Raw genomic sequence first — 25,997 nt, forward strand, 5'->3', positions numbered from 1 at the left:
GTCACAAATTGTCTGGAACCTCATTTCACCAAAGTGGTCCACTGAACCTGTTTGGAGAACACTTGTTAGGGAAAAAATTTTCTAGAGAATTTTTCTTGGTGCTTTGGAATTTATCTTGGATGACCTACTCACCAGTTCCCATTTCTCCAGAGTGGATTTGAATCAAAAGAAGACAGGTAAGATGGTGGCAGGGTTCTCCCCTTCACTTTCTCCTGCCACACACATCCTGCTTTCTGTAATCTACATTGGCCCATGAGAAACACCCAAATAATATGGCTAAAGGAAGATCTACAAGTCCTTTCGAAAAGACCCCTTCTGAACTCCTCTATTGAGTTAACATCAAGTCACTGCCCTTGTTCATCCCCAGCCAAGAGTAGCTGCAAGGCCTAGACAGATACCATGTCACTGGTAAGGATGTTATGCACTTAAATCCACAACCTAACTTGTTCTACTAGAGGGCATCAGATAACTTTATTTCTCATTAATTATATTTTCAAAAGCTCTTCCTTGTTAAAAAATAAAAAGTTTGATTTTCTTTGCACATTCAAATAAATGACTAAAGAAAAATGCCCTAACTGTGCTATTGGACAAAGAAGTGTGCTGCTTATTTGCATACTTGCATTTGGTTTACCTGATATTATCTATGGATGAGATGTTTATTCATCCAGCTAGGAAACAGTGCAAAGTGAGATTGATAAGCACGTTTTGTATGGAAATTGGGAGAAATTATCTGTCAGTAAATGAAATGAATCAACTAAACTCTTGAAATGGTTAGTTCCTCTAATATAGTGTCCACCTTGGGTATGTGTCTAATAGATTTAAAGGGACTGTGCTAAAAAATAAACAGAAGCAAAAGTAAGTACATAAATTGAGCAAAAAACGCATAGGAGTGCCTTGCAGTATATCTCGCCCTAAAAGTAGCCACATTAAAAGAAGAAGAAAGAGGAGGAAGAAAAGGAGGCGATAGCTAGGAGCAGAAGTAGTCTGCTGTGGCATATTTCATATTCTTAAATATATTCTTCTTAATGTATTATTTGTAAAATAGAAGGCTATATGGCATTATACTTTTATGTCTGTAGTGAGTATTTTTATCTTTTTTTTAGGGAAGCTCATACTCAGAGATTATTATCAGTCTTCTGTTATTGTTGTTTGGGGACTGTCTTTACTCCAGAGCATACAGTGGTGGACAAAATGGTCCTGAGCCACTGATGGTCCCCAGCAGAAGAGTACACTCCAATCCAATTTGCCACAAACCAAATTTCAGGAAAGTGAATGTTATTTTTTTTAATTTACTTTCATTATGAAACTGGCAGTATGTGCCCTGTAGGGAAACAAAATGGTCCCTAGATATCATCAAATCTCATTTAAAAACTGAGCAAATCTATATTTCTGAGCTCTGTTGGTGATGAAGAGCTGGTAGCCAGGAAACTGGAAAGAGATTATATGGCTGGGTAAAGGGTTTTGATATGACAGAGGAAAGGGGTGGGGGTGGTGGAAAAAAGATGGTTTCCTCTTGTTTGCTCCACATTAACCATCAAACTTTAGATGATGGAGGATTTTTAAATGTTTTTCCAAAAACGTAGGCAATCACACAGTTGGCAATCAGGAATTCAGGTGTTTGATAATTTGGTGGCATTTATTTGTGTTACAGTCCATTGCCATAGAGGTGCATATTTACAAGGAGGAGATGAGTCTGTCTAAAGCAGACAGAGCCTCATGTCACATATTGGCAGACCCACTTGGGGTCCATGAAAAAGAGCTAATTAAAGCACACCAAGTCCCTGGGTTTCCTCTGTCAACATTTTTGACCTGTCCACATTAGAGACCAGTAAGAAATTATAAAAGGCAATTTTTTCTTTTCATAATAAAAGATTCAGTGGACTTTTAAAAATAGTTTATGGAAAATACTCATTTTTAGATGAAATATTCACATCAATTATCAATTATGCCATCATTAAAATAGGCCACAAATTCAGGAGACATAATGCCATTGCAGAAACTCTGATTCTGTTTCTCATATCAAAACCCCTAATTTCCAAGTAGCCTTTTCAGATTGGCTTCTGTCACCTAGTAATATGCATTTAAGCTTCCTGCATGTTCTTTTTTGTGGCTTGATCGATCATTTCTTTTTAGTACTGAATAATATTCCATTGTTCAGATGTATCTACCATTGTAGTATCATATAGACTAGTGCTACTGTCATCTAGTGGGTAGAGGCCAGGGATGCTGCTAAACATCCTGTAGTGAATGGACAGCGCCCCCCGACAACCCCACCACTAAAACAAAGAATTATCCAGCCCCAAATGTCAGTAATGGCTCAGAAACTCTGCAACAGAGCCTTGTTTCTCAAAATGTGGTCCGTGGACCAACAACATTGACATCACCTGGGGACTTAGAAATTCGGATTCTCAGGCGCATCTTAGACCTACTGTATCAGCATCTACAATTTAACAAGATCCCTCAGGTGATTCATATGTACATTAAAGTTTAAGAAGCAGTACTGCTGCAGGAATGAGAAATTCCATAGTGTCCTAGTAGTAGAGAATATAATTTTCTTCCTTACAGTGACTTTGTGATTTAATTAATTGACTCTTCATTTAATGCTTACCTCTTAATTGAGGAGATGAGTTTTCGTCTCAAGGACACTCAAGGATATGGGGTTCAGTCATTTGGACTGTTTATGGCACTGAATTTGTGGTTCCAGTTCTTTGATTCTTCTCACAGGATATGAGTTTTAAAAAGGAAGAATAAGCTTGGAAGCCCGGAAACTCTACTCCTTGGTATATGTTTGAATTTGTACTATGTGACCTTCTGAATTTTTATGAACACGGCATTTAGTTCCTCATGGAAGGTAATTTTAATAACTGCAGAATACCTTGGGTATCAAATATGTCTTCAGTGATGCTTAGTCAAGTTGTGTAAATGAGTTAGAAACATTTGGATTACATTTCCCTTAAAATATGCATAGAATTAGAATTAAGCAAAAATATGCTGGAGGCAATGTATGCTTTCCGAATTGCAAAACCTTGAAAAATGGGTTGAGATAAGTATCTGTATGTGAATACACCTATCATTGATATTTACAGGTTAATCCACTTGGCCTTCATTCCTTTAATTTATTTTTTTTAATTAATTAATTTATTTATTTATTTTTGGCTGTGTTGGGTCTTCATTGTTGCGCGCGGGCTTTCTCTAGTTGTGGCGAGCGGGGGCTACTCTACGTTGCGGTGCACAGGTGTCTTATTGCGGTGGCTTCTCTTGTTGCAGAGCATGGGCTCTAGGTGCATGGGCTTCAGTAGTTATGGCATGTGGGCTCAGTAGTTGTGGCTCGCGGGCTCTAGAGCGCAGGCTCAGTAGGCTCAGTTTCTCTGAGGTATGTGGGATCTTCCCAGACCAGGGATTGAACCCGTGTACCCTGCATTGGCACGCGGATTCTTAACCACTGCACCACCAGGGAAGTCCCTTCATTCCTTTTAATTGGAACTGATGTCATTGTACTTTGGACCATCTTTTCTCTCCTAAATCTATATCATTTTTTCTAAGCTCTTCTAAAAAGAACCTTGAAAATATTTAAATAAAGCTATCTTTTCCAGTAAAAGTAGAGTTAAGACTATTCCTGTATCCCTTATCATGTCTTTCTACTGAATTTTTATTTTACAGTAACACCACTTCATAAATACAATTATACCCTGGGGTTTTATTATGTTTGTTTGATTGATTGTTTTTTTTAACAAAGCCTTTGAACTCTTAAAAATAGTGGAATCTATAGTAAAAGAATCAAGACAAGCATAGGCATCCTTTATATTCTTACAACATTGATATTGTACGACCTCTCCATAATTCCAATGTCAAATGTACATTGAACACTTAAGATGTTTGTTAATGCTTCCAGAAATTGTCATGGTTAACTTTGCATTCCCTGGATTATTGTGGATTTTTAATTTATGTGTGACAGCAAGAAGAATTATTCTGTCTTCTTAAAGTAATTCAGTATGTATATAAATTTAAGGGTTTATTTGAGAATTTAAAGCACTAAAACATGAAGCAATTTCCAAAGCAAAGAATAAAATGAAACATATTGCCATCCTTGGTTTGTTAAAGTGTTACCTGTGAATACCTTTAATGTAAATTATAGTGCCTTAATGGGTAAGGGTACCTATTTAAGTTCAACTGAGAAACTGGTTTTTCAAACTCTTGGGGCTTAAGAAATTCCCAAATGCTTTTTAGTCAAGCATTGTTATTGTTAACTTTCAAACTCATGCACATTTTAAGGAAATGTAATCCATGTGTTTCAAATTCATTTTCACTTAATCCATCAAGATATGGTTTGGTAAACTCTTCTGATCCATATGAAGTATTTTACTGATAATAAAAATCTCATCAAGAAATGACTTTTGCTGATAGTTAAGAAATGTACCCAGATTGCTGAAATGTTGACCCTGTTGACTTTTGAAGACAAAGATCTTTTTCTGGTTTTAGTCACACTCTTTTTCTTCCATTTCAGTTACCGTTTAAAAAAAAAAAACATAAACAACAAAAAAAACATGATGACATGGAATCATAGAATCAGCTGGTTGTGGTCAAGGTTTGTACAGGGAGATCGGGACTGGTCATTCTACTCAAGGTGGGCTTGGAACCACCCCTATGATAAATTAATGATTAGGTACAATAAATCAGTTAAAGTGTCTGAGAAGAATTCCCCTTCTTTTTTCCAATCCAAAGCCTATATCACCATCACCACCTTCTTGGGGGCAGCCTCAAATAATTTCTATTAGCAAATCATTTATTTGTGTTCTCACTCTTTGTCCCTTTCCCCCAAACAGAAGGGGCTGACATTGTCCAGACAGATGAGTGTCTGGAGACACAAGAACTTAAAGGGTGGTGTGGCGGTGGGCTGTCCCCAGTGAATGTCCTCAGTATCCCAAGAGCAAGTGGAGCCCTCAGCTGCCTTTACACCTGCTCACCCCCTGCAGGGCCCAGTGCTTGACAGCACCAGCCCAGGAGGACCGGCAAGGTTGACATCTTTGGTGGGCAGCTGACCAGGGAAAGAAATCCATTGCAGCAATGAGTCCAGCTGGAGTCAGTCCTTGCAGCCAGCTTAGACCTTCTCAAGTCGCATATCACTGCCTTCATCAGATGAATGACCTTCCAAAAATGCTTCTTTGTGCCCTGAAAAGGGGATTCCTGGAGCCTTTCTCTACCCTTGCATGAAGTTCCCAGCTGGGTAAGCAGAAGCCTGGGTCATCACTTATGTTCTTCTCAGCCCATGGGGGCCTTGACCAGGTCCAGGGTGGGACAGGAGTACCACTTGGAGCCTGAAGAGATTCCTTGGGCCCTAGAGTAGGACTCAGGGTACCTTTTTTTAGGTTTCCAATACTTTGGCTTTTAGGGCGCTGGTTTCAATAACCATTATCTAACATCCCCCACTCTTACACACCTTGTGAGAGGGTGTCAGGGTTTGGAGTCCCAGAAACGGAGCTGGAGTGGGGCATCACTCCAGCCCCAGCAACTGAGACGAGAAGCAGGCAGCACAGGGGTCTGAGTCTATATCTTGTTACAGCCCGGCAGGCTCTGGACCCTCTCTATCCCCAGTGCCCAGCACAGTGCCAGGCACAAAGCAGGTGCTCAACACACACGGCTGAATGAATGAGTGAATGAATGAATGACCAGACAAATGAACCAACAAATGAAGAGCAGGAGCAGGCCTGCCCAGAACCTGACCTAGTAGATGCCGTGTGTACGACTAATGTGCAACTGAATCTCTTTTCATCAAGTGGGCTTTCACAGTGCATGTGACTTTTTGCTTACGGTTAGGTTGATAGCCGATATTTCATTAGGAAAAGTTCATTGTGTTGTTATGCAACATAAGAGGTTGAAAACCCACAGAGACTGCCACAAATAAAGAAATTAGATCTCAAACTCAACATTAAAAAAGAGGCAAAATGGTTAATCATTTGCTGGAAATATGTACATGGTATTTTTCGAAACATTTGATAGATTGAAGAAAATACTGAATTAGTGAAAACTGCTCATTGTTAGTTCTATTTAGATAAATGAGCTTCTTTATAGTTATTCATACAGTTAGAGGGGAAAGTGCAGGAGTGAGGCTGTGGGGTAGAGCTGTTAGAAGCATGGGCTCAGGCAGCCAGAGTTGGGGCCAGGAGTCTCTCTTCCACAATAATGGCCAATTCATTGCATATTTGAGAATTAAGTGAGATACGCATTACTCCTAAAAGCTTTTAGTATTTTTAACTCGAATTCAATCAGTATTCATGTTGCACGTTCCAGCTATCATGGACATTAATTACATGTGGATTTTCATCTGTAGGAAAAAAGGGGTGAGGTGGGTGAGGGCACAGCGTAACTCCCCACGGTGCCCCACCGCCCGTATATAGGAAAGGCATGGGCTGAGCAGTGGACGAGGTGAAGACTTCTCCCCAGAACAGTTCCACAGCCTGTGTCACCTGCAGGGAAAATGATCTTATTCTTCAGACTAAAAATGGGACATGTGAGCTGGAGAAAGCTGCCTATTTATTTATATCCAATGGATGTTTTTCAGACACAATTCTTAGTTTCTGAGTATTTAGCACCTCTGAGACTATGATTGCCTGAAATTATTTTATGTATAAAACAAACTTAACTTCATCACTTATCCTTCAGAAGGCTAGCCCACTGTGATAATTTTGTGACAGCTGGTAGATGAATTGAATTTATCAACCAATAGCACAACCCAATTCTAATCCATTTCCTAGTGGAAAAAATTCCTAGAGAAGTTAATTTTTTTACAGTTATAAAAGCATAATGTTCACTGTAAAAATTTGCAAAATAGAGAAAGGAGTAAAGAAAATCATCCTTAATCTTACCATTTTACCACTGTTAGAAATTTTATGTATTTCCTTCCAGGACTATATTGGAAAATATTTTGACCTTTTCGGGAAGGGCTATTTTTCAAAGATGATTCACTTTTTAATCAGATGGTGAACATTTGGGTTTGAAAATTGTGGACTAATCTAAGAGTACAATTTAACAATTTAAGCCAGCAATGTGTAATTATAACTACCTTTTGCTACAAAATTTAAGCAGGATAATCTTCTAAATGGAATATTCTTGTTGAAGCACCGGGAACAACAAACCTGCTAGTCAACTAACATGAATTTAGTATGTGAAGAATTGTCAGATTTCCCTCTATGAATAACATTTATCTCACAGCTATATCGGATACAAGATATTGAATCTAGATCAGTACCTTTCTTTAAAAGGATATTTTTTTGCCATACCTTAGTAAAATATATTTCTTTCCTGGCTGCGGCATTCCCTTTGAGGCTAAGATTAAATGTAATAATTCAAAAAACTTTAACATTCTTCAAACAATTTGAAACATAGAAAAATATTTACATCAAGCCTAGCAATATTAATCATTGTTACCAGCTTGCATTCTAGACTGGAGGTTGGCAAACTTTCTGTAAAAGGCCAGGTAGTAAATATTTTTGGACAGAGACAGTCGATGAGGTCTCTGCTGCAACTACTCAACTCTGTCACTGTAGTGTAAAAGCGTCCATAGGTAATATATACATGGATGGGCATGACTGAGTTCCAATAAAACTTTATTTATACAAGCAGTGAGTCAGACTTGACCAACAGCTGTAGTTTATCAAGCCTTGCTCTAGACAGTCAATTTTTACTGGCTGTCACATTCACCTAGAGTTTAGATTCAGTTTAAGGGTTTCTGACCCTTCCCCCATCCCTTATACACACAAGACTTCCAGTAAACATGGCTGGTTGAACACATGTTTATCTCCGTTACCACTAAAATGCCACATAAATCACAATAAAGGAATTAAAAGGTATAAACTTAGGAGAGTGGAGAAGACAGCAGACAAAGGATGTCAACAAAAGGTTTGGCCAAGTAAAGGAGATGCAAACTTGGCAGTAAACAGTGCCTGGGTAATATCATTTGTGGTCCAAGGGAGGTGCCACATGAGAGGGATCTTGTACAGTTCTGCTGAGCTCTAGTGATCTAGGTAGGGCTGGAGGCAGCAAACTGCTTCTCAGGAAAGTTGGGCAGAACCTGATGCAGTCACTGCCAGAGCTGCCACACTTAGCTTATTTGTAAAACTCAAAGTAATTGGATGAGGGTGGGGGAGGAGGTCTTGACTCCAACTGTAAACGTTTTGGTATTCAGTGGGCTTTTGGAATGAGAAGAATAGTGCCAACAAGAACTAGCAGTTTAACTGCTAGTGCTTTTAGAGATATTAAGCTCTTCTGAAACTCTTTCCCTTCAGCCTTCTCTCTGAGACCCAAGGGAACAATTTGCTCATATTTGCGGGGTCACTTCTAGTACCCATTGATGAGTTTCCATCATGCGAGGAAGGAAGGGGCAGAAAGTCGGAAGACAAGAAATGGCAGAAAGGAGGCTTCTGGGTGCAGATTTGCAAGTCTGGGTCTCTGTCCACAGAAGGAAGCTCAGACTGAGGGAGGCTGGTAGCTATGGCGCCAGATGGGCTTATTCGGGTGTCTCACTCCACAGCCCTGCATGAGTCTGGCAGACAAAGGCAGTGTGTTAGGAAGCCGTGTGTTCTGTTGTGACAGATGCAAACTTCAAGGGTCACTGGGGTCATATATAACAAGCTTCAGTAACTCTGAGCCAAGAACTCCCATCTCCTTTTCCCAGCAGAGTATTTAGAGAATTGATGAAAAAAAAAAAAAAAAAAGAAGTTGACTTAGTTTTGTGTTTTTTTTTTGTTTTTTTTTTTTTGAGATAGACCCTTTTTGTGCTCTGTTTTCTCTTTTGTCCCAAAACAGACGCTAGTTATATTCAGGTCCTGTTTGCTCTATTCAGAGGGAAAAACGTTGGATTTCTTGTGTTATTACTAACACTGTCCCATTATTGTGTTTCCTTTGATTTGACTTCCTTTTCTCATAATGAATCTTCCTATCTTCTCCCTCTCTTTGATGTTCTTGTCTCCTGTCTCAGTTCATTGTATTTGCATTTACTTCTCCCATGCACATCCCTTTCATTCTTTAGTTTGGTCTACTTTCTTTGAGAATGTCAAAGAAAAAACACCCCTGAGACCCCATACACACAGACTTTGGGCTTTTCCCTGGCAGCTTCTCAGAGAGCATTTTACTGAGCATAAGGTGTCATAATATTGATAGAGGTGATTAGGGGAAGGGGCTGGTCACTGATCTTCAGTTTGGGCAGAAGGTAAAATTAAAATCAAATCAAATTCAGCAGCCCCTCCTTTCCACAGGGGTTAGGAAAGGCATGGAGTACAAGGAACCGTGAACCCTTCCTGGTGGTAGAGCTTTAGCTCTGCCATCACTGCCCACCAGATGCTGCCTGCTCACGGTGGCCTCTAGTTCTCCGCCTACTAGATTTTACATTAATGTGGATACCTGAGGCACCCACATACCCAGGACCATCTGTAAGGACATGTGCAGACAACCTGCAGCTTTTACCCTTGGATTTAAGTGATAATTGTATTTGGGGAAAGGCTGACTCAGCAAGATCAGAGAGAGGTAAAAGAGTGGTCATTTGCCATGTTGGACCTGCAGGAAGAGCTTTGGCCATCTCACTCTGAGCCAGGTGCAAGTGGTTCAAGCAGAGAGGCGGAGTTATAAACTTAATAAGGAAATAAAATTACCTCTACCACCTTTTGTTATACTCTTTATTACCATTTTATTCTTGGAGCATAGCATAGTCCCATGGTTTCTTGTAAATTCACGGTCTGATTTGAGTTGCTTTTTGTGAAGGCGGTCTCTTGAAGCTGGAGGGTCTTTTGTAAGTCATCCTTCTATATATGCTTGAGAATTAGACTACTCCTGCAGCCAAAAATATGGAGTTTTCAAAGTTCTATTCCGAGAGTTGCCAACGGATCTTAGAGGTAATCCAGACCAAGTTAGCTTTGAAGTCATCTATCGTGGTCAAGGTTTATACACATTTAAAAAGAAAAAACTAGGTTACCAGAACCAGCGTGGTCTTTGAGGACTGTGTACATCAGCCCCATAGCCAAGGTTCTTTCCCACCACGGGGCCCAAAGCTGGACCATTCTGCCCTCACCCTTCACTTTGCTCACCCCTGCCTGTCCTAGAAGTCTCAACACAAACGTTGCTTCCTCAGAGCAGCTCTCTCTGACCCCCACCCCAGTCTAAATTAGCTGTTCCCATATTGTTCTTTGGGGTTTTTTCCGTCTTCTTTTTCCTTCATAGTACTTAACACACTTGTATTTTTGTGCATTATTCTTTATTGTTTGTATCCACTAGATAAAATTGGTAGCACATTTACTGTATATTCAATGTCTATACTGTAGGAGCTCAGTAAGCACATGTTGAATGAATGACCTTTTGAAAATTCCTATGAGTCTATATCTATACTGTATTAAACCCCTTTTAATATGTTTTTTTTACTGCTTAGAAAAACAGATTTTTATTAGGAGCTCTATTAGCCCAATCTAACCTTTGTATGTCTGGATATTTTGGATTTTATTCTTACAGCTTCTATTTTGACTACCTTCTTTACAGCTAACCCCCTACCCTCTTAAAAACAAACAAGAAAATAGAGAATCATTGTAAATTATTGAACAAAGCAATGTACAGACGATAAATATTAGAACTAGACCATTGTTTGATTTCTTCAATTGGTTTGTCTTTGTATCCGTGATAGTATCGAGGGGCTGTAAATTGATGGTGACTGCTATTTGTATTTGATGTGGCTTATCCCTCTAGTTTCCAGCTCTAATAATTTCCCACATGGACTTGCTCTTTCCAAATGGGTTGACTCATTGTGGGTAAGAATAGCTAACTTTACTGAGCATCTTTATGTTGCATAATGAATATTTGTTGAATAAAAGGATAAGTGAATAATTGTTTTTATTTAATCCTGATGAAAAGCATATACCATCTAGTGATCATCATCCTCACTTTATAGATGAGAAAAGAGAAGGTCATATAGGTATGGTAATATGGCCAGTGGGTGGCAGAGTCAGGACTCAACCCTGGATACATGACCTTGTTGCTGTCTGTCCATCCCACACTGCCTTTTTGGACGTGCCATTTTCATCCCCCCTCCATGCTTTTGCCCGCATCATTGTTCCTCTAGGTGCCCTCTGCTCCATTTCTCTAGGGCCACCATTCATCATGTCTAGATCAAGTCTTACTTTCTCTGTCCTCAGTGATGGCAGGGACTGTTCATCTTGTACTTTACCTTGGATTGCTTTTTCTTTTTTTTTTAATATTCGTATATTCCTAATATCTCTTTTTAAGTTGTAAGACTCTCAATGAGTCTTTTTATAGTTTCAGTACCCAGCCCAATGCCCCATACTTGATAAATCTCCAAAGTATTTGTAGATGATGATGTTGTTAGATATTTCCCTGGTGCAGGACATCAAGTGAAATCAACCTTCTTCAAGCTTACCAGCTATTCATATTGTCACAGCAACTGCATCAATGGCAACTAATCTCTAACATCTTTCAGAATTTATGCTCTAAGAGTACAGTTCATATGAAAATACCTTCCTCAGAGGCTTTCAGTTATACTTGTGGCCTACAGTATTGAGTTTCCCTTAAGTCTAGAATTACATTCTAAAATTAGCTTCCATATTCATGGTCTATCTCAGAACTGGCTGCACAAAATTAGTTGCTTTCTATTCAGCGAAACCTCATTGAGCAGCAGCAAATGAAATAAGATTCTCCCTTGTTTTCCCATGTCAGATACATGATTATGAAATCAAAATAGATTTCCTAGTGGACATCTTAGGAAAGCCAGGCTCAGTTAGGAGTTGCTAAAGGCCACTTCTTGCAAGAGCATCAAAGAGTTAGAGACAGGGACTTCCCTGGTGGCACAGTGATTAAGAATCTGCCTGCCAATGCAGGGGACACAGGTTCGAGCCCTGGTCTGGGAAGATCCCACATGCCACGGAGCAACTAAGCCCGTGCACCACAACTACTGAGCCTGCACTCTAGAGCCAGCGAGACACAACTACTGAAGCCCGCGTGCCTAGAGCCCGTGCTCTGCAACAAGACAAGCCACCGCAATGAGAAGCCCGTGCACCGCAGCGAAGAGTAGCCCCCGCTCGCCACAACTAGAGAAAGCCCGTGCGCAGCAACAAAGACCCAATGCAGCCAAAAATAAATAAATAAAAAATACATAAATTTATTTAAAAAAAAAAGTTTGAGACAGTACATATATACTGTGTGGAGGTCCCGTGCAACTTGCAACAACCTATCTGACATCATCGAACCTCTTGGTAAATACATATCACTCTCTTAAGAGTGTTTTATTAAGGCTGTCAGGTGACAGTGAGGCCAGAATGCTTTAGTTCAGAAATGCCAACTGAGAGAGGAATGAGGTAGATGACTTACGTGTAGACAACCTTAGGCTCATCCTCCTTTCCTCAGGGGAAAAACATGTGAACAGACCCATTTTAGTGGAGTTTAATAATAAAATTTCCTAAAATTTCCTGTGCCCTAAATCTGGTTGCTGTTATACATTTTGCAGAATTGTAAAGTAATTGGTAGCACATGGCATGGTACCTGCAGGGGATCAGGGCTTGCCTGCCTTGTTTGCCTCCGTACAACTTTTGATATATCTCTGCTAGGTAGAGCCAAATGTTTATTTATAACACATGGGCTTCCACTGACTCAGTGTGACCACAGAGTGGTCTTTATCGTTGCCAGAAATCAACTACATTTGCATCATGCAAAAAAAAAAAATATATATATATATATACACACACACACATACATCTATATATGTGTGTATTTAATTTAAAATTCATATAAGTTTCAAAATTACTTTCATGTCTGCAAATTGTACTAGCTCCTATGAAAATATCCCAGATTTGTTTCTGATCATATTGCTGTTGACTATTTTGTATCCTTACTGTTTGGACATCTAACTTGTATTTGGCTACCATCAAGAGTACATGGTAGGAAACAGTTGAGTTCTTCCAAATGAACTTCCCCTGGAGGTTTTGTAATTGCATAAGTGTTCAGGTTCCTCCTCCTAGGGCTGAGTCAGACTCATCACTGTTGTTGGAAGGTGCACTCTTTATAGTGGTTACCAAAAATTCACTGGAGAAGTAATAAACATGTCAATGGGGTCACTTAAAGATAAGTTCAATTTTAAATTCATTTCATAAGTTATATTTCATTATTCTTACTTTGGGAGGAGTATTGGCTGGAAATATTAGAAACAATATTGAAATTAACCCACAAATATGAATGACGTTGCCACAATAACCTTCTTCTGCAATTATGAGCAGTCAGTCACGCAATCAGAAATGACTCCTGTTTGAGTACTATTCATAAGGGTAGCTACTCATCTGTCTGCACAATCAGGGGACCAGGAAAGTGACTGCAAAAGTCATTATTTAGCTACATCTCTTTCACAATTAATATGGCAGGTTTTTTTTTTAATTTTATTTTTTGGCTGTGCTGCATGTCATGTAGGATGTTAGTTCCCCGACCAGGGATTGAACCCGTGCCCCCTGCTTTAGGAGCACAAAGTCTTAACCACTGGACCACCAGGGAAGTCCCTGCAGTTTTGTTTTTAAAGTTGGACATTATAAGAACAAGGAAATCATTGTTAAAAATATGTGACCATCCCTCAAGAAGTTAAACATAGAATTACCTTATGATCCAGCAGTTCCATCTCCAGGTATATACCCAAAAGAATTGAAAACAAGTATTCAAACAAATACATACACTGCATAAGTGTTCATAGCATCTCTAGTCACAAAAACCAAAAGCTGGAAACAACCAAAGTATCTCTCAATGATTGACATTGAATAGATAACAAAATGTAGCATATCCAACAGTGGAATATTAAGTAGTCATCAAAAAGAATGAATACTGATACATGTTACCTCTTGGATGAACATTATGCTAAATGAAAGAAGTCAGACACAAAAGGCCACATATATACGACTCCATTTATATGAAATATCCAGAATAGGCAGATCCATAGAAACAAAACGCAGATTTGTGGTTGCCAGAGACTAAGGGGAAGGCGATTGACTACTTAATAGGTACAGGGTTTCCATTTGGAGTAATGAAAAAGTTCTGGAACTAGATAGATGTGATGGTTTCACATCATAAATGTACTTAATGCCACTGAATTATATACTTTAAAATGGTTAAAATGGTAAATTTTATGTCACGTGTTTTACAATTAAAAATTTTTTTAAAAATATATGACTACACATTCTGTGACAAACTCCATACTTAATAAGCAGCAAGTACTCAATAATTATGGCATGGTTCTGAGTTAATCTCTCTGTGCTACTAGTAGCAACAAGCACAATGTGCTAGGCACCATTTTAAATGCTTTACTCTACCCTGAGCAAGTATTATTCCTAAATTACAAATGCGGAAACTAAAATATGGAAGTGAAAACAAAATTTGCCTCAGACCACATAATTTGCTGCTGGTAGACCTGAGATTTGATACCAGGTTGTCTAGCAACAGAGTCTGTACCATTAGCTGCTGTGCTATAGGGTGAGCTAATGTTGTCCTGTGATAATAAAGCTGATGTGCTTACGGCAGCATGTTCTCAGGCTCCCAGAACAATGTTGATAAAGTTTCAGTTCTTAAAGAACAGATAATTTTTATTCAAATCTGCAAAGTACAAGCATATTTATTTATTTATTTATTTATTTTTATTTATGGCTGTGTTGGGTCTTCGTTTCTGTGCATGGGCTTTCTCTATTTGCGGCAAGTGGGGACCACTCTTCATCGCGGTGCGCGGGCCTCTCATTATCGCGGCCTCTCTTGTTGTGGAGCACAGGCTCCAGACGCGCAAGCTCAGTAATTGTGGCTCACGGGCCTAGTTGCTCCGCGGCATGTGGGATCTTCCCAGACCAGGGCTCGAACCCGTGTCCCCTGCATTGGCAGGCAGATTCTCAACCACTGCGCCACCAGGGAAGCCCCCCAAGCATATTTCTATTGCCTGTATTATGTATTTGATTACCAGGTAATCAATTAAATCAGTGGTTTAATTACCATTGAACATACACATATCATGAAAGAACTACAAGAAGTACAGTTCTCTTTCAGTGCAAATTCACTGTGCTGTGCAAGGCCGCTGGCTGTGGTCAGAGGTATCCTGTGGCCCTTTGCAGTCTTCTGTTGGAACAAGAGTTACATGCAGTTTTTCAAATCTCTCTCTTTTCCCCAGTCGTGCATTCCAGGGGCTAGACATAGTAAGCTAAGTCAGATTTGGTTGAGTCATAAATCAGGGACTTGGCCATGAAGCATGCAGGGAGCTGAGAGAAGTAAAGAATATCATAAGCACAGAGAATGGGGTAAGAAGTGATAGGTGAGAAGAAACTAACTAAAATAAAATGTCAGCCTCCTCCAGGGATCCCCATACAATCCCAAATCACACTGTCTGAGGAGTGAGGCTCACTTGTGCTGCATTGCGAGGCCTCTGCATTGCCCACCTCTAGAAGGGCACCATTTACACTGTGGCCTTTGTGAATGACACCCTCTGAACTCATGCGGTATAGAAGCTTGTCAGTGTAGAAATACTTTAATTTCAAAATGAAGCCATTATAATCTAAATACATGGGAGGAAATTGAATTGTGCACTTTGCCATGCTTCTAAGAGATTTGAATCTCAAGATATTAAGGAAAAGAATAGCTTCCTGAACTGGTTCCATTGCAATTCTCTCTTAGAGAAACTACTATTCAAAACCCTTCTAGCTCTGGGACTTCAGGATTTTTTTAACTGGAATCTGGCATCAGATTTCCTGCATAAGGCAAATTTTTGAGATGCCAGAGTTCTGGGAGCAGGGCAAGAGGCCACTCCTGCAGCCTCTGTTGAATGAATGTTGATTATCTTCTCACCCCAAAGTTTATGTTACCCGCTGTACTATTGGGAAATAGCCAACTGAGGCAGGGATAATTCGACTATTAACCCTCACTTTGGTTCTTCAATAGATCTTTTTGTCTTCCTCTATAGGACAAAATATATAACCAGCTGTTTCAAATTTACAACCAGAAAGTTGAGTTTCTGGAAGCTGAATGACATTGCTACTCTCTTTTATGATGTAACTTCTCTGGACAGCAATAAGAAAAAGAAGGTAGAAATAATTAATTAACCAGAAACAGTAAAAACGTTGACTCTGTTTAATGTTAACTGTGATGATTAATGTCATCCTCACTGGATTTTAGGTCGCATAAGAATGAATCAAATTACACTTAAACACAACTTGAAAGAAGCAATGGATGAAACTAAGGCTTTCAAAGATATAGTGACCTCTGTCATGTGTAACATTGATTTATAGAAAAATAATTTTATGATTATGACATTCACTTCTGCTATAGACTTTCTGGTTTCCCAGGCTAACTTGACAGAGGCAATTTATTTCCTTGACTTATTTCCTTGACTTATTTCCTTGATTGCTATGCTTTCAGTTTGGGTGGTTCCCATTGGGGAACAGTGGTATCTTGAGTTGGGATTTCATGGGTCAATCACGTGGGCTTACCTCAAGAGAGGTTTGAGCATGAATGAGACTGGGCCACATAACTCATCCAATTGTACTATACAGATCAAAACCACAATCAAAACTGAAAACAAACTATCAACAAGCCTAAATACTGTGCAAATGAAATTGATACACAATTTATAATAGGATTTATATAATTGAAAATACTTAGGTATAAATTAAATCCTCTTTGACTTCAACTATTGTTAGTTGCTGCTTGAATCAAACAAGTAAATCACAACATCTTTGAGTCTCAAATTCTTCTTCTAAACTGGACGTATCTACATCACAGGATTGTTGTGAACATAAAGGGGCAAAACACACAAAAAGCTTTTAGAACAGTGCCCAACATATAATAACCAACCAATCAATGTTAGCTATTTTTCCCTTTTTTTGCTGCAAGAAAGTCATCTTCTTACTTAGGATGCTTTGAATACAGCAAAATGTTAGGCCTTTCGTTAGAGCTTCCTGGTGGTGTTCTTGCTACATGACTATGCTACTGAGCCTCAAAATAGCATCAACATCAAAAGCCTCACTTGCTTACCACTTGAAGTACTAGAACTCTGAAGGATTTCGGAGAGACCAAGTGAATGGCTTCAAGCACTGTTACGGGATCTTCTTTCTTGCTAGATCTTCTTCTGTCATGTCCCCAGAGAAATTTATTTCAGTTGTATAGAATTTTATTTCAGCCTGCACATATTAGCTTTGTATTAAGTTCTTTTTGAAATAAGCAATTAGGTGAAAATTTCAGGACACTAAGAGACCTAGAGATTCCAAGGGTCATTAGGATCCCCTTTTGTCTAATCAAAACTGCATTATGGTTGGGGCTTCTCTGGCGGTCCAGTGGTTAAGACTCTGCTTCCACTGCAGGGGGCACGGGTTTGATCCCTGGTCGCGGAACTGAGATCCTGCATGCCGCCAGGAGTGGCCAAAAAATAAAAAATAAAAATAAATAAATAATTTTTTTTAAAAAACAGCATTATAGCAACCCTCCTGGCTGAGGGCTGATTTCTTTCCCCATATACAATAGTCGTAGTTGTAATAATGATCATGATAATGATCAAAGAAACATTATTAAGCACTTGCTCTGTGCTGAGCACACTTCTGTCTGAAAATCTCACTTAAATTAACCCATTTTATGCTCACGTTAACCAGGGTGACCAATTCCTTTTGGCTTGTCCAGGTCTTTCCCAGTTTTAGCACCAAAAATTACAAGTCCCAGAAGCCACCTCAGTCCCAGGCAAATAGGGATGGTTGATCACACTAAACATCCCTTAGAAATAGATGCTCTTATTATTCTTCCGAATTAGGTCACAGAGAGGTTATGTAACTTGCCTAACGACACAAAGCTAGTAAGGAGAAGAGTCTGGCTCCGGAGTCTGGGCTCTGCACCACCACCATGGAACAGAACTGGATTTTGGATGAGGGGTTGGAACAACTGGCCCTAGAATGGCTTCTGAAGGGATGGGCTTTTCAGTCCCTGTCTCAGGGCAGAGACACTGGTTGTGAGAGCATCCCAGAGTCTCTGTCACCTGAAGGTTAATGGGCAAGTCTCACTCTGTTCTTTAATGGCAACACAAAACAGCAAGCTGGTACAATATCTGAACAGTTTTCACGTAAGAAATTTACAAGCATATATGCACCAAGAGACACTACAGTCCACTGTGTGTGATTAGATTTCAGCCTTCACATGCAAAATGTCCTGATACCCTGCCTCAGTCAACTCCCCATCCTCTACCTTTTGCTGTGTGAATCTTAATAAGACTCTCTTTTTATTAGGACAAGATTTCTTTCTCTACCCAGGTCTTCTTGTTCAGGATAGTTTTATTCTCTATCATCATCATTATTTTTCACTTATTGTAAGATTACAAAATTTCACATTGCAACTCAGCTTTGCAGAGAAAATGCACCATCATTTTGTCTAGAACTCCTCATGAACAACTAACCACTGGTTAGTAAGGGGGAAATTAACTGAGTCCTTATTTAAATTTAATCCCATCTGATCATTTGAGTAGTACGTTTAGGAAACAACCTCTCATTTGAATAAAAAGTTTCTTCCTCTTACCCCCTCCCATGCTTATCTCTCTAAGGCGGCATTTGGGGGCATGAGGAAGTGGGTTCTGTTTCCTTGTGGTTGTGGAAAAGCATCATGCATGGGGGTAGCGGGGTGAGAGGGAGTGTCTTCTTGCCTAAGGGATAATGTCCTTTGCTTGCTTATCACCCTCTCAGCTAAAGTTAAGGGTGATGTTGCTTATTTTCCAGGCACTGTGTGCATAGCTCTTACCTGGCAATCTGACTGCAACTCAGCACCCACTGGTGCTGTGGCCCCCTCTGAAGCCTAGCTGGGTCGGTTCTCTCTGCTGCATACTGGACAGAGCTCCTCCCCACTACAGTGATTTCTCTGAAAAGCTGTCCAGCAAGAACCTCAGCTTCTTCTTCCTCCTCCTGTCCCTCCATTACAGGGACAAGGGTGGCCCATGGGAGCTGAGCCTTATACCTCCTCTGCTTGCCTCCGAGCTGTGCTTTTAACTAAATTGGCTGCCCTGTACTGGTGCAGAGAGCCACCTAGGAGTGGATCTCCTTCCTAAGGGTCACCACTGCCCTCCATGTTACCATACTTAATCTAATATACTCCCCCTTCCCCAAGCTGAAGTCCAAATATAAGGAAGTCAGGGCCCACTTCTGATGACGTCACACTTATTTCTCTCCTTCTCTCCACAATCTGCCCTGCCAGAACTGAAAAGTCTTCTCTTTTACTTCTTCTATGTTATATTCTCCCTACCAACTGTAGAACTGATATAGCTGCCATCCCCTCCACACCACAGGTCTCTAATGGAAGTTCTCCATGCTCAGGGGTTGATAGACTAAAGGGAGGTAAAGAAATTTAGAAAATCCTTTCTCAAGACAAAAGCTTTGCTTGCAAGGTGTTGTGCTGTATAATACAATTTTGGCAGTTAAAAAATGAATTCCTTCTTACCTTAGTCTTCCTCTTTGTATTCTTATAACAGTCTAATGTCTACCCCATTGCCACTCCACGCCCACCCTAGAGCAAAGTTTTTGAACTCAGGAAGGCAAAAGAGAAAAATAACGTTTAAAACTATAACTATTAGCCTCATTGCATGGTAATTTTGTGAGACATCATTTAAATTACCTCCTTTAACTAACATCAACTTTTTCATTGTATGGGATTTTTTTCTTTTTAAGTTATACAGATAATACATGAATATAAACCCATAGGGAAAGAATTAAAATAATACAGAAGTATATGGAGTAAAAAAGTGTTTGCTCCCCACCCTAATCCCACTTCTCGACCCAGAAATAATCACTGTCAATTGTTGATGTATAGTTTTACAGACCTTTCTCCTATGCATTTATATAAATATATGGGTTTATATACCAATACATAATTTTGACTTCTTTTTTTCAAAATAGAACTTTCTACACCTATGGTTTGTATATTTCTGAATATAAAATTACCAAATTTCCCTTCACGTCTCTGAATTTAATTTGCATTATTAAGGCAATCCCTTGCAAAAGAATTTTATTTCATTCTGATGATTCAGAACAAAAGCATCTGTCATGCTTGTTTGACAACTGGCTAGAATTTTTGCCATGAGCGGGAAAACATGCATAGTACTTTTGCTCTGGGTGGGGACGTTGCACCCACGTGCATGTGATATGGCCAGTGACCAGCCAGCTTCTGAGAAGGGATCATGTATTTCTCAGGCAATAATATCATAAACAGAACTTAGTGAAAGTGAGACAAAGTCCTCTTTCCTGTTACCTTCCTGCCTTAGATTCTTTATCAAATGAGAAATTTGGTAGTCTTTCCTTAGCACATATTAGTTCAACAACTCATTTCTGAGATCCTGTAGAACCAAGCCCTGGAAATACAAAGATGATTAAAGCAGTGTCTTCGGACATTGAGAAATTTTCAATATTATTTCAAACAGTCATTTCAGAAATTCATCTTCACTTTTGAGAATCTAATTTTTTTTACTTTGGAATTTCTTTCCTTCTGTTTCCTGCATCAAAGTTGTGGAATAATTGTTATTCTGTTCAAAACTTCTAAACTTGAATTGGGTAGTGACAGGGGAGTATAGTTTCAGTCTAAGATAAAAATATATTTTGCAAATCATATGGAATTAAAGTTTGATAAGTGGTCCACACTGGCTTGTGATGTCTTCTTCCATTTTGGTTTTTTTTTCAGGCAAAAGCGAGAGTATTTTTACGTGATGAGTTTGTTCTACATTTTTTTCCCAAAATTTTAATTTATGTTTTACTTCAAAAACATGATTTTTAAAATACTTTGGAAATGTTCTCATCAGACAAATTACCGGTTTCATTTCCTCCTTTTCTTTTTCTGTCCAATTTAGGATATTTATACAGTTAAATGACAGTATTATTCATTCATTCAGGGTCAGTATTTTGAATTCCATGTCTTTGAAATATATCAAAGGAGAGTTAATTGGGAGATGGGAGAAATGGCTTCAGTGGTTCCTGTCTGGCTAGTGTCGGACAGGAGAGGGAAATCTACTCCAACAGACCCTGTTGCCATCTGTCCTGTATTGAGTGCTGAGAGTAAGTCCTGGCAGCCCTGGGCAAATGTCCAACCCTGCTTTGGACAGTCATCAAAGACACATTTCTTCATGGGCCCCTAGAGGCCCTCATTGAATCATAGAATTTCTGAGCTAAAAAGTACATTCTAGTATGGCAGTTCCTAAAAAATTAAACGTAGAATTACCGTATGACCCGACAATCTCACTTCTGGGTATATATCCAAAAGAATTGAAATCAGGATCTAAAAGAGATATTTGTACACCCATGTTTATAACATTATTCACAATAGCCAAAAGGTGGAAACAACCCAAATGTCCATTGACGGGTGAATGATGACTGGATAAACAAAATGTGTTATATGCATACGATGGAAAATTATTCAGCCTTAAAGAGGAATGAAATTCTGATGCATTCTACAAATTATATGAAACTTGAAGACATTACGCTATATTAAATAAGCCAGACACAAAAGGTAAATATGATCCTTTATATATGATTCCACTTACGTGAAGCACTTAGAGTAGTCAAATTCATAGAGACAGAAAACAGAATAGTGGTTCCCTGAGTTTGAGGGGAGAGGGAAACGGACAAGTATAGTTTAATGGGTATAGATTTTCAGTTGGGGAAGATGAAAATGTTCTGGAGATAGATGGTGGTGATGACTGTACAACAATGTGAATGTACTTAAATGCCACTAAACTGCACACCGAAAAATGGTTAAAATGGTAAATTTCATGTTATATTTATTTTACCACAATAAAAAATCCTTACCCTCATGGAGCTTACAACCTAGGAGAAAAAGAAAGATAATAAGCAATTAGAAATGTAAAATTTTTTAAATTACAGTTTAGATCAGCTTTGGCCTGCCGTCATTTTTACAGATAAGAAGTGAGAAGACAGAGAGAAGAGATAACAAGAGTCTACTCACTAAGACCCTGGTTGTCTGACTCCTGGGCCAGTGATTTTTCCATTGAACCATACTTCCTTTTTGAGGTACTTCTGTTACCTCTATTTTATCTAAGCCGTTTGATAATATACTGGAAAGAGAACAGGCTTTGGAACCTGGGTTCAAATTCCAGCTCCTAGAAGTTTGACCTTGAGATTTCCTTCTCTATAAAGTGGGGATAACTAAACCTACTTCATAAGCGTTCAATGTAATCTGTTACACTTACACCTAGGTACGAAGTAAGTAGTCAAAGAAAATTAGCTCCCTTCCTGCCAAGTTCTTCAAATGCCTTCTCTGAATTTGTTTCTTATTTATGTTATGTTCAATGTGCTAATACTTTCAACCTAGCAATTTCTGCAAAGATATTCCTGTATTTGAGTTTTTATAAATCATTCTAGAAATACAGTTCGGATATGGAGAAGAATGATTCAGTTGAAAAACCTGGGAAACAAGCCAGAAACACTCATTTGACCCTTATTTAGCTGGGAGAGAACTTTCAAAGTGTAAGTTTGGTAAAGAATTCAAAAGAGCTAACTTATTCCTTTTTCCAAAAAATAAAGCCAGCTCTTTGATATTTCTACTAGCTATAAAAAACTTGAAATCATACTCTATTTTTATTCTTAAAAGGCACTTATCTCTAAATAAAAACTATATAATGGCATGGATTAGATATAAGTACCACCCTGGAAGATGAGTTTTGTCTCATCTCCCAAAAAGAATGGTGTGTTTCTGAGATCCAATATATTTAGAAAAATAGTCACACTTATCAACTGTTAGCAGAGAATCACAGGGCATCACAACTACCACCACAGTCCCCCTTCACCTGATTCTACAGCTTTCGCCACCTCTAAGAACTATAAGCCTAGTTACTTAATTATTCCGTCTGAGTTTAGCATCCTCTCCTACTTCCTCCTACCACATTTGAGGATAAAAGAGATCAGTTATTCCCCATTTACATAGGCCTCTAAAGAGCTTCTCTTTATTGATTTGCCACAGCTCTTTATATTTTATGAGAAGATTTGTCTTACCCCCAGGTTAGAGAATTATGTTGACTATATAGTAATTGCATAGAAATTAATGCCTTGGGTTATATTTCTAAGCCTGAACAACTTACGTTGTCTTGTTAAAGGTACTGGCAATTTATTTTGGATTGTCCATCCTGTCCCTGCAGAAGCTACAGATAGCTCAACTGGGGAAGTTCAAGGTCATTAGACAATATGACTTAGCATGAGGTCTTATCACTTTGTGAACAAAACATGGATCTTACATTTTAATGAACTTGGGTCTCAATCCTGGCTCTGCATCTCACTTGATTAAGTCATTTAACTCCCTGACATTTTAACCTCTTAAGTGAAAAGAGATAATAGATAATTATGAGGATTAAATGATAATTATATAAAACCTCTAATGGAGTGATTGGTAAAGAAGTAAATACTTATATTAGTTATTCCACACATCAACTTGCTCTAATATTTTAAGTAGTACACACACACACAGACACACACACAAACGCACACAAACTAAAATCTCATTTTTATTTTTGATTATAGTTTTGCTTGATTTCGAATTTCCACTCGACTTTTTTTTTTTCATCTTTACTGGAGTATAATTTCTTTACAATGTTGTGTTAGTTTCTGCTGTATAACAAAGTGAATCAGCTATATGTATACGTATCCCCATATCCCCTCCCTCTTGAACCTCCCTCCCACACTCCCTATCCCACCCCTCTAGGTGGTCACAAAGCATCGAGCTGATCTCCCTGTGCTATGTGGCTGCTTCCCACAAGCCATCCATTTTACATTGGTAGAGTATATATGTCAATGTCAATGCTACTCTCTCACTTTGTCCCAACTTCCCCATCCCCCGCTGTGTCCTCAAGTCCATTCTCTACCTCTGCGTCTTTATTCCTGCCCTGCCACTAGGTTCATCAGTACCGGGGTTTTTTTTTTGTTTTTATTTATTTTTGGCTGTGTTGGGTCTTCACTGCTGCATGCGGGCTTTCTTTAGATGCGGCGAGTGGGGGCTACTCTTCGTTGCAGTGCATGGGCTTCTCATTGTGGTGGCTTCTCTTGTTGCAGAGCACGGGCTCTAGGTGTGTGAGCTTCAGTAGTTGTGGTGCATGGGCTCAGTAGTTGTGGCTCATGGGCTCTAAAGCACAGTCTCAGTTGTTGTGGCCCAGGGCTTAGTTGCTCCACGGCATGTGGGATCTTCCCAGACCAAGGATCGAACCCGTGTCCCCTGCATTGGCAGGTATATTCTTAACCACTGCACCACCAGGGAAGTCCCAGAACCATTCTTTTAGATCCGTACATATGTATTAGCATACAGTATTTGTTTTTCTCTTTCTGACTTACTTCACTCTGTATGACAGACTCTAGATCCATCCACCTCATTACAAATAACTCAGTTTCATTCCTTTTTATGACTGAGTAATATTCCATTGTATATAAGTGCCACATCATCTTTATCCATTCATCTGTTGATGGACACTTAGGTTGCTTCCATGTCCTGGCTATTGTAAATAGTGCTGCAGTGAACATTGTGGGTACATATATCTTTTTAAATTATGGTTTTCTCAGGGTATATGCCCAGTAGTGGGATTGCTGGGTCATATGGTAGTTCTATTTTTAGTTTTTTAAGGAACCTCTGTACTGTTCTCCATAGTGGCTGTATCAGTTTACATTCCCACCAACAGTGCAGGAGGATTCCCTTTTCTCCACACCCTCTCCAGCATTTATTGTTTCTAGATTTTTTGATGATGGCCATTCTGACTGGTGTGAAGTGATACCTCATTGTGCTTTTGATTTGCATTTCTCTAATGATTAGTGATGTTGAGTATATTTTCATGTGTTTGTTGGCTATCTGTATGTCTTCTATGGAAAAATGTCTATTTAGGTCTTCTGCCCATTTTTGGATTGGGTTGTTTGTTTTTTTGATATTGAGCTGCATGAGTTGCTTGTATATTTTGGAGATTACTCCTTTGTCAGCTGCTTTGTTTGCAAATATTTTCTCCCATTCTGAGGGCTGTCTTTTCATCTTGTTTATGGTTTCCTTTGCTTTGCAAATGCTTTTAAGTTTCATTAGGTACCATTTGTTTATTTTTGTGTGTATTTCAATTTCTCTAGGAGGTGAGTCAAAAAGGATCTTGCTGTGATTTATGTCATAGAGTGTTCTGCTTATATTTTCCTCTAAGAGTTTTACAGTGTCTGGCCTTACATTTAGGTCTTTAATCCATTTTGAGTTTATTTTTGTGTATGGTATTAAGAAGTGTTCTACTTTCATTCTTTTACATGTAGCTGTCCAGTTTTCCCAGCACCACTTATTGAAGAGGCTGTCTTTTCTCCATTGTATATTCTTGCCTCCTTTGTCAAAGATAAGGTGACCATATGTGCGTGGTTTTATCTCGGGCTTTCTATCCTGTTCCATTGATCTATGTTTCTGTTTTTGTGCCAGTACCATAGTGTCTTGATTACTGTAGCTTTGTAGTATAGTCTGAAGTCAGGGAGCCTAATTCCTCCAGCTCCATTTTTCTTTCTCAAGATTGCTTTGGCTATTTGGGGTCTTTTTTGTTTCCATACAAATGATAAAATTTTTTGTTCTAGTTCTGTGAAAAATGCCATTGGTAATTTGATAGGGATTGCATTGAATCTGTAGATTGCTTTGGGTAGTAGAGTCATTTTTGCAATGTTGATTCTTCCAATCCAAGAACATGGTATATCTCTCCATCTGTTTGTATCATCTTTCATTTCTTTCATCAGTGTCTTATAGATTTCTGCATTCAGGTCTTTTGCCTCCTTAGGTAGGTTTATTCCTAGGTATTTTATTCTTTTTGTTGCAATGGCAAATGGGAGTGTTTCCTTAATTTCTCTTTCTGATTTTCCATTGATAGTGTATAGGAATGCAAGAGATTTCTGTGCATTAATTTTGTATCCTGCTACTTTACCAAATTCATTGATTAGCTCAAGTGGTTTTCTGGTGGCATCTTTAGGATTTTCTATGTATAG

The 25,997-nt window shown here is 39.0% G+C and overlaps 1 protein-coding gene across 7 annotated transcripts in view; it reads left to right on the forward strand.

The window, feature by feature from the left end:
- Nucleotides 1-25,997, forward strand: part of VEPH1 (ventricular zone expressed PH domain containing 1) — a 222,043-nt gene that overhangs the window by 131,911 nt on the left and 64,135 nt on the right. Inside the window, exon 10 of one of the 7 annotated variants that reach the window (XM_061194536.1) lies at nucleotides 4,505-4,585. The exons of the other annotated variants lie outside the window; for them this stretch is intronic. Coding sequence (XP_061050519.1) covers nucleotides 4,505-4,515 — 11 coding nt within the window. The 3' untranslated portion in view covers nucleotides 4,516-4,585. Of the gene's footprint in view, nucleotides 1-4,504; nucleotides 4,586-25,997 lie in introns of those variants that run through there. 7 annotated transcript variants of the gene reach the window in all.

Source organism: Eubalaena glacialis, chromosome 6 (genome assembly GCF_028564815.1).
Source record: "Eubalaena glacialis isolate mEubGla1 chromosome 6, mEubGla1.1.hap2.+ XY, whole genome shotgun sequence".
Taxonomy (NCBI): domain Eukaryota; kingdom Metazoa; phylum Chordata; class Mammalia; order Artiodactyla; family Balaenidae; genus Eubalaena; species Eubalaena glacialis.